This window comes from Pangasianodon hypophthalmus, chromosome 3 (genome assembly GCF_027358585.1).
Source record: "Pangasianodon hypophthalmus isolate fPanHyp1 chromosome 3, fPanHyp1.pri, whole genome shotgun sequence".
Classification (NCBI taxonomy): Eukaryota; Metazoa; Chordata; class Actinopteri; order Siluriformes; family Pangasiidae; genus Pangasianodon; species Pangasianodon hypophthalmus.
In genome coordinates this window covers 19,578,405-19,593,126 of record NC_069712.1, presented here as the reverse complement: position 1 = coordinate 19,593,126, position 14,722 = coordinate 19,578,405, and the positions used below count along the sequence as shown (strand labels likewise).

Genomic DNA, 14,722 nt, shown 5'->3' with positions numbered 1-14,722 from the left:
AATAAATAAACAAAAATGACTGAGCTCACACGACAGTTTAAACTAAGACAGAGAGACAATGAAATAATGTGGCGAGAGGCAGGTGTGTGATTAAAAGAAAAAAAAAAAAAGAGAAAACTCCATCTAATGAGATCATTGTTTGTAGAATTGTATAAAAGCATGAGCCACGACTATGTAAATCAGATGGTCTAGACATCTCGGCTTTGTTGGTTGATTCAATAAAGTCCTGATTTTTGGCATCCAAAACCCTTTGACTTTGGAAAGTTATTTCTTCTATATTCTGGTTCAAGAAAGTTTTCCACGACAGGATCAAACAGGCCTACAAATAACTACAGCCCCAAGATAAATACTTTTATTATTATTATTGTTGTTGTTGTTGTTGTTGTAGCTGTTGTTATGAGATAGTGATATAGTAATGAAATTTAACATGCTAAATAAGATACACTCACTGATCACCTTATTAGGAACACTGTAGTAATACTGGGTAGAGCCTCCCTCTGCGCTCAGCCTCAGTTCTTCGTGGCATGGATTCCACAAGATGTTGGAAACATTCCTCTGAGATTCTGGTCCAAGTTGACATGATTACATCACACAATTCCTGCAGGCACTTTCATGCTGTTCTACCACATCCCAAAGGTGTTCTGCTGCATTCAGATCCGGTGACTGGTGTCGTGGAAAATCTTCTCAGTCCAAAATAAAAGAAAAATTACTTTTCGTGTACAAATGTTCCTAATAAAATGCTTGGTGTGTGAACATTGTCATAAATGATGACAATTATCTATGAGAACAATAAAAAAATACTCTACTGTTTATGTCATATGCATTTATTATAGTTACCAGTTTGTTATAGTTTTTCACCATAATTTCATGCATTTTAATCATAACCACAGCATACACACACACATACACACACACACACACTCACATATACATATATATATATATATATATATATATATATATATATATATATATATATATATATATATGTACATACATACATGTATGTATATGCGTGTGTGTGCATATGTGTGTGTGTGTGTGTAAAACCCGTGCGGGACAACATGTATTCAAAGTCATTCTGCGCAGAGGAGTGTGTGTGTGTGTGTGTGTGTGTGTGTGTGTGTGTGTGAACCTTCCTTTCTTTTGCGCAGGCGCGAAAAATGTCAGTTATTCTCATAGAAACAACTCGCAGCTCCTCAAACAACAATGGAGACGTTAGGAGAAGGCGAAGATGGAGCAACTGTTAACAGAGTGAGTTTGTTTGAGCTCCACCGACTTGATTTAAAAAAAACGAATACTTTTTTAGTTAATATATTCGAGTAGTTGTCGTTTATAAATGGTAGTCACATAACTAGTCAGAAACGTTAGTTAGTTAGCTAGCTTAGTTACATTAGCAACAAGTGCATAGCCAAGCTCAGCCGGCTTCACGCAGGTTTATTTGGTGGAAGAGATAGCTTTATAGGTTAACTGTGGAAGGTTTGTGGAATAGTATCGAGTGTTTAGAAAACAAACATGAACCAATGAGCACAGCAGCAGTGATGCTTACGTTAGCTACTCGGTTTGAACAGATAGCTAGCTGACTGTATGTTGTGAGTACGGTGGCCTGGAGATCAACCTCTCAGCGCCTGTCTGAAAATGATCTACACACTTATCTAGGTTCCTGAGAACATACATAACAGGCTTCGGGCATGGAAACAGTTGGTTGTGTCGAGATTTTGTGCTATGTGCTATGTGCTTTGTTTATGCATGTCACATCTGCCCGATCTGAAGCTAAAGGATAGGAATATATCTACGTATCATTCTGTGTGATCTACCTGTCATGTTTTCACATATGGTGTGCATGCATAGCTTTGTGTCTTTGCTTTCATACTGTCAGTCCTACTGCAGACAGATCTGCATGCAACTACTGTGTTAGTGCTGTACACAGCGCCACAGTTGGGCACATAGATGCTGTGTGTTTACATTTACTGAGCCTGGAGCTCTGTGTGCCAGCACACTGTCTGTTCAGAGATCTGTACTTCTGAATTTTCAGGGCATCAGCATGTTTCTTCACAGTACCACAAACAGCACCTAGATACATTATATACATATATATAAGTGTATGTACACCTGGCAGTCACACTGGTGTGTGCTTTTTGAACATCCTGTTCCAAATGTTGACCCTTTTTGCTGTTATAATAACCTCCACTCTTCTGGGAAGGCTTTGCACTAGATTTTGGAACGTGGCCCTGGGGATTTGCCTATTCAGCTACAAGAGCATTAGTGAAGTCAGGTACTGATGCAGTGTTCAGTGGGGTTGAGGTCAGGGCTGTATGCAGGACACTCGAGTTCTTCCACTCCAATTTTGGCAAACCATGTCTTCATGGAGCTCGCTTTGTGCACAGGAGCATTGTCGTGCTGGAACAGGTTTGGGCCCCTTAGTTCCACTGAAGGGAATCTGTAACGCTACAGCATACAGAGACATCCTATAGAATTGTGTGCTTCTAACTTTGTGGCTGCAGGGGGGATTTCAAGAAATTTCAGTGTAATATTGCTATTAAATATTATTAAATATGGTGAAAACAAGTAAATTCTTCTTAATCGTGTCTAGTGCTTTGTCCACACATTCTACACTTTCTATGTTGTTTTAGGTTTGCTGCACATTTTGGGTTGGTACATGTGACATGGCCCCCTAGTGTACACATACACATTATGGCTTTGCTCAAGGACAACATATGTTTGCAGAAATGCAGTTCATAGTATTCTGTACCAGTAGTTTATCCATTCTTGTCACTCTAATGATGGATTGCCACAAGGATATAACTGATGCTGAATATAATGTTTTATAATAATTAGTGTATGTATTATAATAAGTGTAAGTATTATATACAATTTATATATCAATTGGTTAGTACTGATAATAACCAGTGCTTTGTTACACAATTTGTAAAATAGTGTATGAATGAAATATAATTGTTAATTTTTTTATTTATTTATTTTTTTTGGTAGGAGTTGGAGTCATGGCACCAGCTCCCTGTTGAAGAGGATCCTAGTCAGTTTCTGGGACAAACATCAGGCTTGCTGGAAGCTGATGGTCTGCAAGGGATCACACTTAACTCTGAAGGACAAATGGCCGTCATAGGAGACTCAGGCGTGCAGCCAGCAGCTGACAAATTTGAATCTTTACAGCTAGGTAAACAGAACACAAGTATAATCATTGCCACCACAAGTACTGATAAATAATTGCATAAAATCACATGTGATTCTGCTTCATACTGTTTCATACGTCATGTAAAATTGCTGAAGTTGTTTTCTTTTCACCTGAGCAGAACTGCAAGATAGCTGTTTATCTCCTGCACTGACTCTGATTCCTCAGGGGAAGTCCTTCCTACCTTCGGAGTCCACGCTCCTCCATCAGACAGATTTAGAGTTTGTCCCCCTGAGGTGTGGTGTTCAAAAGATTTGCTAAGATAAATGTATACTTTTAGTTCTGAAGGCATGCTAAACATTTTCTGTTGTTTGTTAAGGGGGTCTCCTGATCTATCCATTGCGTCTGAGAGGTGCCCTCAGATGTCACGTCTAGATGTGGATGGAGAGTTCAACCTCACACACAGATCCCATGAACATCCATCACTATCACAGCATCATCTGGGGATGATGTCTGCCATTTTAGAGGATGCTAGTAGCTGCTGCTCTCTATCACAGCACAGCCTGTCACCTAGTAGCACTTACCAGGCAGCACAGATTCATGATAAGGAACACAGTAGTGGCCTGGAGAGCAATGATGAATGGCAGAAGGAGGGAGAGGAAAAATTTGATGCTAATTTGGATAGAAGAGGGACTGCATGTGGTTTAAGCAGCAGTGTCCCTGTTCACTCCTCTCAGAAACTTCTGAAAACGGATCTAGGTGTAGCCAGTAGCAGTGCAGTCCCCTCTTCCTCTGAGACTGTTCTCAGTCAGACGGATGCTGTCCTAAGATCAATAGACACCCCTGAGAGCCAGATTAAACACTCTGGTCTTGCCCAGAAACAGGATCCTGCATGTACCTCTACAAAGGAACCCCAGTTCAGACCATCTGAGAGTAGAGAGCAGCCACAAGGTGGCTCTTCTTCTTTATTATCACAAAGAAGAACTATGGAGAGAGGCAGTGTGTCACTTTCCTCTCGTTTATCTGCCATCTCAAATATTACAGTTCGCTCCAAAGTCAAGCAAACAGATGACACCACTGACCTTCCCCTCAGGCAGCTTCAGCTCCACAGTGATTCCTCATTATCTGCATCAGGAGGTAGAAATCAAACTGAGAACAAAAACACTCCAGCTGGACAGAATATCACTCCGGCCAGTGAAGGTGGTGTACATATGGCAGGGCTACAGAGAGCACTCTGGAGCTCAGGCAGCCAACAAGCAGCAGATGGTTCCTTTTTGACCTCTCAGCCTGTGTTTCAGTCTACACCTGCAGTGCTCCTTGGTAGAGGAGCACAAGCCCCAGCCAAACTCTCTCCTGTATATTCCCATCAAGACACAGTGGCCACATCAACCCAAAACAGCAGCCCTAAACCAGACGACATACCAGCATTAACCCTAAGTACCACAAGCCATCAGAGTGTTGCTGGAGTTACACTTGCCACTTCTTTGGACCCAGGTGAGGTTCATACAGAGTCACACCTTCAGCATGAGATACCTCATAGCCAAGAGGCCCCTTCTCCGGGATTAGATGTGCCTGTCATTGCATGTGAGAACAGACCCCTTGATCAACCTACTTTAGCCACACTCCTGCACACATCTGACCAACAGCTCAAAGATCAGGAGCCTAGGCTGTCTGCAGGAAGAGTGCATTCTCTACCCAGCCTCAGTTATGTGCAGAAAGTTGATGCTTGGAAGGCCAATCAGAATTCCAGCAGGTCATTTTATGACAATTTGTCTCTGCAAGGGTTTGATGGTGTACCTCCTAAGAGGAAAGAACAGGACTCTGTGTCTGAGGCAATAAAACATCAAAGCCAACATCATCCCAACAAGACATGTGCAGTATTTAGTGCCAATAGCAGCACTCCACCCACTCAGACAGGTAGCGGTGTGCTGTCGTGTGCGGATGTGGAAGAGGCAGGAGGAGCTGTAGGATCCACCTCACCATCACCATTTACTCAGTCCCATTCCCACTCGTCTCTTGGAACAGTCATCACCCCCATCCAGCAAGATGAACTGCAACAAAATCAAAATCAGCTTCCGCTTGTATGCACTGATTCCATCTCTCCAGGCTTCATCTCCACTGCAGCTGAATCGTCACTGTCCTCAAGTGGAACCAATGACCAGAGGCCAGCTGATGACGCAGGAACTGGCCCTGTAAAGACCCCTGCTTTGCTTAGTGTGGATCAGTACAGTGGCGTGAGCTTAAATACCAACAGGAGCAACCCAGTTTCCAGTTTTCCAGGAGGTTGTCATGTTGAACAGAGTTTTCAGGCATCATTAGGTGCAGCCTCCTCTGTCGTAAGTCTTGAAGTGGACAACTATGCACCTTATTGGACCGCCGGACCTGAATCCCCCCCACGTCACCCTGAGTTTAACATCGAAGACAGAATCCCTGTAAGTAAAAACAAACTTTGACCCACAGAGCTCTTATCAGTAGATATTTTAATAGAGATTTTATTAATCATTTAGATAAAAAAAATAATTTTATTAGTTTATTTAACAAACAACTTCTTTGCAGCTCTACCTTCACAATTTGGGGATTGATCAGTCACCTTCAACAATCTTAAATCCCTTTACACACCGTGGACCCATTAGAGAGCCTGAATTTTCTCCTACTGATTTGTGTACCATTAAAGGCTCAGTAGGAACACCCAACAAGAGCATACAACAATCTGATGGTAAACTTTTTTTTTTTATTTTTTTATTTTTTTAAACAATTTGCTTTGTACACCCATTTCTTATAGCATGATATATTAAAGTTTTAGCTGGTTTGGCCCCTTTGTCTTAGTTGCTAGCTATGATTATTATAGCCTCTTGAAATGTTTCTGAATTTGTTTCAAAAGCCATATATTTTGCTTGCTTGTGTAATCCTACTGATTATGATTGTGAATAATTCACTCAGGTGTATTTAGATGATGCCATTACTAGTTTTCCACCCAGTTCTTTAATACTATATGCTTTTGAAATTTATTATGTGTTGCAACCCCCAAGCACTACCCAGTAACTTGTTTAAATTGCATTACTTCACTAAAATTCTTTAAGGAGAAAGAAACAAAACACAAGAAACCTAAATGAATGGCAAACGACAGTGCTATTTGTACTAAAGGATTTAAAGCGTTCACCATCTGGCAAGTTCTTAAAGCATTTCTGTCTCCTCAGGGTTGTTTCTATAATCGTTTTGGACATGTGTGTTGCTATTATCTACAGGTGACAGTCTTCAGAAGGAGACATGCTCCAGTTCCAGTGTGCTCTCTGCAGATTCCAGTGCTTCTTTAACACAGTTATTTATTCAGAAGCCCATTCAGTTGCCAGCCAGACCAGCTAGTTCAGGCAGTATAAGAATGGCACACTTTCAGACAGGCACTTCACCTGAGCACCATACTCCATCATGCAGTGTTCCTCAAGGAGCTGACACTTCTCATCGAGAGGGCAGTTACGGCCTGCCAGCTCAGGTGAGCCTGGAGTGTGCACCTGCTCCTGGGACCTGGGATGGTGTTAAAGAAGGGGACTCCTCTCTGGTGGGTTCTGGAACCCTGCAGGAGATCAGGCGTTTGCTTGGTCATGCAGAGAGCATTGTGTCTGGTCATTTCTCTGTGGCCTCCACCCCTGGCTCACAATGTTATGCAGAGAGCGATGCCCCATTTTTGTCACTGAAACAGAACACACAAGCATATCATGATGACTCTTTTTTGTCAGTTGATGGAAAGATTTCTTTGGTACTAGCTCACTCTTCTTCAGACTCTGGCCTGAAGGACAGCTCCTCATCCTCATCAGGGCCTCTAGAGCAGTCTTCAAAGTCTGATCACATGAGCAAAGGACCTTCAACATCCTCTCAGGGCAGGGAGGAAAATCCAAAGTCACGTGACTTTTGTGTGGCTCCAAGGAGAGCAGAGCCTGAGGGATGCAGTGCAGCAGACCCAGACAGGGTAGGCCCTGTGAGTCTGTTGATTACACAGGGGCACACTTCCTCAATATCAGATAGCCAGCAGCAAAGCCAGGACCATACAGAGAATTCTGGCATCAGTTCATCTAAGATAAGTCCCACCCACAGTCAAACAGAGGCAGAAATGGGTGTTTTAAGTGATGCCAGCAGTGAGCATTCACTGGCTTCCAGGGTTGCTAAGCTTCTGCAGAGCGAGTCGTCTGCTTCTGTGGTTACCAGCCGGTCAAGTACTGCTGATCCTGAAGAGAGCCATGCTAGAGGTAAACATTTAATTAATGGGTCCATTCAAAGTTTCAAAATAATGTTGCAAAAAACATACATTTTTGGTTATGTGACAATTCTGTCTTCAAAGAATGGATCATGATGAAGGTGTCTGGTGGCAAGTGTCAAGCCTTAGAACTTAATGCAGAGGACAGAAGGAGAATCGAGGAGATCAAAAGAGAGCTGCTGCTACACACTAAACACACCAAGGTAAGACACAACCCAATGGAAGGAGGGAAACAAATGTCCCTTTTTTAGTAAATGATTGTTTACATCAGGCAGAGTAATTCATTCTGTACAGAAGAACATAAAACTGCAGTGTTTTAACATCCTTCTGTCTCTTCTAGCCTTTACCTAGCCATCACTCTTGTTCTGATAGCCTGATCTCTGTCTCCCTCATGTCTCAGTCAAGCTCAGATTCAGAAAGCAGTACCCAGTCCAGTGTTGGCGCTGTCCCCCAGCCTGCTGTAGGCTTTGCAGCAATGCGCAGTGCAGAAGACCGTCTCTCTGAGCAGCTGCAGAGAGTCAGTCGGATTCCACTTGACTCTTTTCCACTGCACACACCACTGGAGGATGGAGTAAGTCAGATTGCCATCAAGGAAGCGCCTCAGCACACACCCTCTCCTCAGTCAGCGAGGCATTGCTTGCATACGCACAACAGCCTTGCTGCACACAATGACACTGCACTAGAAAGCAACTCGTACACAACCCTGAGATCATCTGAGGAGTGGAAACTACAGACTCAAATGACAAATAGCACAACAAAGAATGAAGCGGGGAAGGGGACAGTGGGAAAGGACAAAGAGGTGAGAGATGAAAATGAACACCCAGAAAGTGAGAGAAATGACCCATTATCAATCCCAGAGGCACCTCAGCCTGTCCTCAGAGGAAAACGAGAGTTCCCTCCAGGCTTGGAGTCGGGTTCATCCCTTGATCATAAACCTCACTTGTCCAATAGCCACCTCACACCTTCAGTGAAATTACAGCAAAACACCATCCAGAGACCTCACACTCCTGCTGGTGAATCCTGCAGTTACCCAGAGCTGCGGAATGGATCACAGACACATCACTCAGACAGTCCAAACACCTCAAGAGAAGTCCCACTTCCAGTCTCCAGCACCACTGAAGAACAGCAAGCTTCTGTATCCAGTGAGACCAGCTTAAGTACAGACAGAAATGAAGACCAGGGTCAGAACACAGGAATGGTTAGTGGATATTCACAGATGACCTCCAGATACCCACAAGCCTTTACTCCTTCCCAAAGACTGGCTGGTCCAAGTAGATCTTTATTAATTAACACAGCTGGTAAGTGGCAAAATTTTAAATATGGTTTTATTGTTCCTTTTAGTAAGTGCGATACTAAGACATATTATTACAGTATAACTCATCTTGGTGTGTTTCCTGCAGCTATTCCAACTTTATTGCCATATAAACCTCACGGAAGTTCAGAGCTCTTCTATATGCCACAGTCTGTCCCTGAGATCTCCCCTAATCGCTCTGATACCACAGTGGAGAGCTCCCATCCAGGTACAGAAAAGAGCCACAGCTGCACGACACCTAAGCACATTATTCTATAGAACTAGAACTTTGTACTTTGATTATGTTTAAAACTGTGCTGAAAGTCAAAAACTATTGTGTTAAAGTGATTTTATAGACCATTTAGAGGATTTATGTGGCTATTCGAATACCACACAGACTGTATCAGTAGGTGTTCTGTGTAGCAAACTACATGTATAATTGCCCATTATCAAATGGTGTACCTGGCCTGTGAGTGTTTTCTGGCCCCAACCTGTCCTTGAAGATTATGTAGCTCCTTTTAAAAAAGGGTAAAATATGAATAATGAATATGTACATATAGGCAGTACTTGCTTGCGCTGTAACACACATGTCTGTGAGCAAGCATGCAGGTTACTTTGTTAGAGCAGGACAGGTTTGTGCGAAATGAGCACCTGTGGATTTGTAAGGTTAACTTTAATGTGGATTGCACATATATATTTACTTGAGCCAAAATTAAAGGTTGAGATGTACCGTACTTTTACTGCATTACTTTTGGCTGTTCTTCTGCCACGGTTTTACTGTGCCTGAATATCAAATGGTATGCTCTACTCTATGTAGAGTGTACAAGGCAACTGTGTTGTACCCTTAGGTAGAGTGCATGACACGCGGGTGTTTAAGAAAATTGCACCCAGTGTAATTTAATAGTCTTCCAGTGAATGTTAATACTTGTTCTAAATGCATTATTACTTTCAACGATTGTAATTAGCACTGGTAACGTGTGATGTGGAGCAGTGTGTGACTGGATAAGAGTGTACAAGAATTAGGAGTATGAATGAGGGAGTGTTTGTGATAAAGTCTGTGAGGTGTTGAGGTGTTCATGCTCTGGGACTTGGAAAGATGCGTAATAATACAAATAGGTAATATAACAATATAATACACCATTAACAAAAAACTAATTTTGTACTAATTTAACACTACAGTACTAAGTCCATAGCACATAGCATTTCCTATTATGGGGAAGAAGCGTCACAAGTTATTGTTTGTACCATCTTGTGTTTTGCTCTCATTCTGTCTCAAGCACTCATTGTTACACAGTCTTAAGCGCCTCCCCCTTGCACGGCCGCATTATTCATAGTATCCTTTGTCTGAGAGAAAGACGAACCCAGTAATGCGCTTCATGCAGACGTGAAGCTTTTTGTGGGTCAGCTCTAACTAATTCATCTAACTATACTAATTTATTACTGAATTAGCTTGTTTAAGCTCTGTCTCTCCTACTCTTCCTTGTATAATCTATAGGATCTGATGACGCTGTGCCCCCTCAGTTTACCCCTGAGGTTTTGGGATCCAGAGAGCTTGTGGACAAGAACGTTACACCAAAACATAAGGAGGGCATTTACAGCAAGAGGGCCAAAATGAAAAGAGGTGAGTTATGGCATACATAGAAGGTAATTTAAGACATTGTGCACCAACGTTAACACAGGAATGAAAGAATTCTTTTTTACATCTTCTTTTATTCCCCTTTTATTACATATTTTTTCTTTGACAGAATCCACTCTGTTTGGAAAAGGCTTTCATGACCCAGGAGGCAATACTGGTCCTCCCTATCAGCTTACTGGTTTCAGTAGGTCTGATGTCCCAGAGAATGAACAGGTAGCTGAGCAAATTGAAGAGGGGGAAGTATTTATCCCCCTGCACATGGAGGCTGACTACAGCACAACTGAACTACATCCTAACCACAGTGTACAAAAGCATAATTTGGGAACAGAAACTCTGCCTTTACTTACTAAGGCCATTAGGCAGAAGGAGCAGGACATGAAGGCTCACGACCTTGGTGCAGAGATTGGCAGCTCTCTGGACCAACTGTGGCGTCGTTTCAATGAGCGATGCAGCCTTCAGGAGACTCGAGCCGCTAATGACGTAGAAATATCACTGCTGGAGAGACTGGAACGCCTGTCCCGCCTCCTACACAGCTCCTCCCTGCCACACACATCTAAACAGGCACACAGTAGAGAGGAGAAGGGCAAGAGTAGGAGGAGGGAACATGAGCCAAGGAGAACACAGGGAAAAGACACAACCAAAAAGGGAAAAGAGAGAAGTGAAGTGAGAAGTGTTCCAAAAACAGCATGGGAAAAGGAGTCTTTAAGTACCAACCAGAAATTAGTAGAGAAGGAGCAGCAAGAAACAGACTATCGCTGTCCTGCAGAGAGAGACGAGTCTGCCAGTGTTTCTGTGGAGACGAGCAGCAGCCAGTCTACCATCGACACACAGCGCTTGATCAGAGCTTTCGGACCACATAGAGTTAGCAGTGGGAGAGAAAGGGTGGCTGGAAGTCAGACACTAAAGCCCAGTGATGGCCTACTGAAACTTTATAACACCATTAAGAAGCAGAAAAGAGGACATGGCAAAAGTAGCTCTGAAAATCACCCTGTTTCTGTTGCCACAGAAATAAGTAACACAGATGACTCCATGGTAAGATTTAATACTATGAATGTTAATTTTAAAAGTATACTTGAATGATGTATCCTTCCTTATCTCTCCTTTATGGTTTGCTTTTAAGGTACTGGCTGTTATTGTGTCAGTGTTCTGTGTTAATGTGTTCTGTGAAAACATTAATGTGATAAAGACAAATTGCTCTGCCTGAATGTGTTGGATTCAGATATTGCTACCATCAGTAACCATTTTAATATGCTTGTGTGTGCTTTGCGTTACCCTTAGGCCTCAGACACATTATCATCCTCAAGTACTTATACACTGCCCTCCCAAAGAGGCACTGGACGCACCACTAGTTCTAAGAGGGCAAAGGTCAAACTGGTCAGCAGAAGCATACAAGCAGGTATGTAAATAGTGAAAAAGGAATAAATGTAGGTGTAATTTATGCAGGGAATGCTGGAGACATGTTTTTTGTACTGTAGTGTTGTATTGGCTTGAGTGCACACCTGCATGAATAGGTAGTGAGGTAATTTTTAATAATAATTTTTTTTTTTCCTTGTGACATCTCCAAGGACAAGGTCTTTGTAATCAACAATTAAATTGTAACTTGTGGCAGAAACTTGTCAACACTTTCTACAATGTCACTAAGAAAGTGTTTGGTTATTCCGGGGCAGTAATGTCAAAGAAATTACAGCAAGGAATGACTAGAAAAGGAATGAGTTTAAATTAACAATTCAAGGGAGCACCAGTTCAGCAAATAAGTATAGATAAATGGATAAAATAAGATAGATAGCAGATATCTGCACCCTCTAGTGCAATGTTTCTACATACATTTTACTACATTAATTTTGTTTCAACATAATTTTGGTGATGTTTGCTTATGCTAGCATTTAAGCTATATTTAAATACTTGTGTTGCAGAAACTGTTTTCAGTGCAAATACACAAATGGCCTCTGTGTCCTGTTTGGCTGTTCTGTGGTAAATTGTCATGTTGGTTACAGTGTACAGTTTTCATTTTTCTTTTTCCTGCCCTCATCCATGCCCCCACTACTTTTCAGAACAAATTTGTTACCCATGCAAAGATTAACACTTGCTTTATTTGGCTAAGAGAAGCCATTGAGAGCTAAGATTGTTTAACAAATTATAGAAATATCTACCTTATTCGTCAGGTGATCTGGAGATTGTGGTAAATGGCACCCGCCGAGACACCCGGGATGTCGGCACTACCTTCCCTTCTCCATGTAGTGCCAGAATCACCAGGACATCTTCGGCAGCCTGCAGTGAGCTAAAGGCCAGTATGTCTGCTCTCAGAGCTTCCAGTGCTGCTCCTGTTCAATCCCAGCCAGTGCTGAGGAGACAGGCTCTCAACAAACAAACCTGCTACCCAAATGGTAAGTTTGTGAAGTAGGAGATGGCAAGTTGAGGCGTTTGCTCTCACATGGGCCCTCATTGTTGTTTTTTCCTTTTCTGTAAGGTTTATCATGGTTTGTTTCTGCTGATGAACTGAAATGGGATGCGCGGAAGGAGAATAAGCCCCAAACAGATGCAGGGCAGACTGAAGGCCAAGCCTGGTTCCAGCCCTACACCAGGACGCAGCCATGGAGAGAGCCGCTTAGAGAAAGACACATTCAAGCTGAAAGAGAGGAGCCCCCTGAGCAAAAAACACATTCAGAGAGTGATGGCAGCAGCAAATCCTCTGCCCTGGTCCGTCTCTCCCTGCAGGTGTGTTGGCTTATAAGCGGATTTAGCTATGGTGAAGATATTTGAATTTAATTTCCTTTCGTTTTCTTGCTGTGTTGTTAAAAGTAGTCTTTGTATGAATGCTAATGTTGCAGGAGGCGCTGGAGTTGCATCGACCAGAGTTTGTGTCCCGTTCTCGGGAGAGAATGAAAAGGCTGTGTCTGCTGGTGGAGGATAGAAAGATGCAAGCCGTCTTCAACAAAGAAAGAGAGGATCTTTTCAACCGCCCTTCAACTGTGAAGCAGCCAAAAGCAGGTTGGTTTAATTTGCATGTCCAAACAGCATGACCTTAAACAACACTCTGTTATAGCCTGATGGTCTTATAAACATTTTAACCTAATTACTCAACTTTCTGCCAGCACCAGCTCCTCCACCTCTTCCCTCTAAGCGAATTATTCCCATAAGTGAGATGATCCAGAGATCCAAGCGGTAAGCTCTTACTAATATGCACAGGTTTAAAACACTGTCTGGATTAGTAATTGATGCTTCATTTCTGTGCTGTGTTCTCCATGCTGTCAGTGGAGTACACACTCAGAGAATAGGCAGGACAGAAAGATTCAGCAGGTAGGATTGTGTGCAAGCCAGATAGAGAAATGATGATCATGTTTTGGGGAAAATAGTTGTTTTTTGTGGTTAGCCAGGTCTACTCAACTGTGGAATAAAATGGAGCATGTCAAAGATATACAATATTACATTAAAAAAAAAAAAAATTCCTGAAAGCATGATCTCATCTTTGTGTTTAACCCATTAGGATCTATGCTCAACTCCCAGAGGTTCAGAAGAGGAAGGAGGAAGAAAGGAAGAAAGCGGAGTACAACACTTACCGCCTTAATGCTCAGCTATTTAACAAGGTAAACAGATGTTTACTTGCAGAAGTTGTTTTTCTTTTAAGCACAAACAATGCAGTCACAAGTTCAGACATGTGTGCAGTGTTTTTTTAAAGCTAACGCGAGTCATCTCTTACAGAAAGTCACTAACCGTGTGCTGGGAAGAAGAGCACCTTGGCAGTAGTTTGAAGAAATATCAACCCAAGCGTTATACTGAAGAGCTGATTTAGAGTTGATTCTGTTCTTAATGTGTGTTTGTGTCTGTGTGTTTGTGTCTGTGTTGATATGAGTGTAGAAGACAGGTGGTGGTGGCGTTGAGTGTGTGATCAAATGAATACAACAGCTCTTTTAGATCTGATTTAAGCAAATTTTTTATCTTGATATTTAATTTGTCTTAATATTTTAATGTTTTATATTTTTTTATATTAACTATTAATGGTGCCCTATACTATATATTAAAAAAATGTTTTGTCAGTGAATTCTTTCAAATAAAGAAGACTTTCACATACACAGTTTATGATTTTACCATGTAGACTGTTTTTTGATTTAAAGATGTGTTTGTTACCAAACAGTGCAATGTTTTTGCATATAGTACCCATATAAACTGTATCCATGAAGGCCCTGTGGCCTGAAAGCACCTCATTCAATGACTTTGGTTGTTGCACACAACCTTTTGTGAGAAAATGATGAAATGCATAGCTTATTTTATTATGTATGATATGTACAATTGTAAACAGCTAGCTGTTTAAGAGAGTGCAGGAATGAGGCCTTCCAAGGAGTGAAGGTAGGCTACAATCATAGTACAGTACAAAAACTTTCTAGATACACTATTTGGCCAAAAGTATGTGGACATCTG

At 41.9% G+C, this 14,722-nt stretch overlaps 1 protein-coding gene across 1 annotated transcript; it reads left to right on the top strand.

Annotated features, from left to right (window-relative positions):
• Nucleotides 1–1,122: 1,122 nt before the first annotated feature.
• alms1 (ALMS1 centrosome and basal body associated protein) lies at nucleotides 1,123–14,381 on the top strand. The gene is made up of 18 exons (XM_034302920.2): nucleotides 1,123–1,254; nucleotides 2,992–3,175; nucleotides 3,312–3,426; nucleotides 3,510–5,562; nucleotides 5,687–5,846; nucleotides 6,376–7,371; nucleotides 7,464–7,582; nucleotides 7,780–8,677; nucleotides 8,780–8,899; nucleotides 10,166–10,291; nucleotides 10,416–11,338; nucleotides 11,585–11,702; nucleotides 12,469–12,690; nucleotides 12,774–13,021; nucleotides 13,135–13,294; nucleotides 13,399–13,468; nucleotides 13,791–13,890; nucleotides 14,006–14,381. Exons 1-18 carry the CDS (start codon nucleotides 1,210–1,212, stop codon nucleotides 14,048–14,050), a joined length of 6,702 nt encoding a protein of 2,233 aa, XP_034158811.2. The 5' UTR covers nucleotides 1,123–1,209; the 3' UTR covers nucleotides 14,051–14,381.
• The last annotated feature ends 341 nt before the right edge of the window (nucleotides 14,382–14,722 follow it).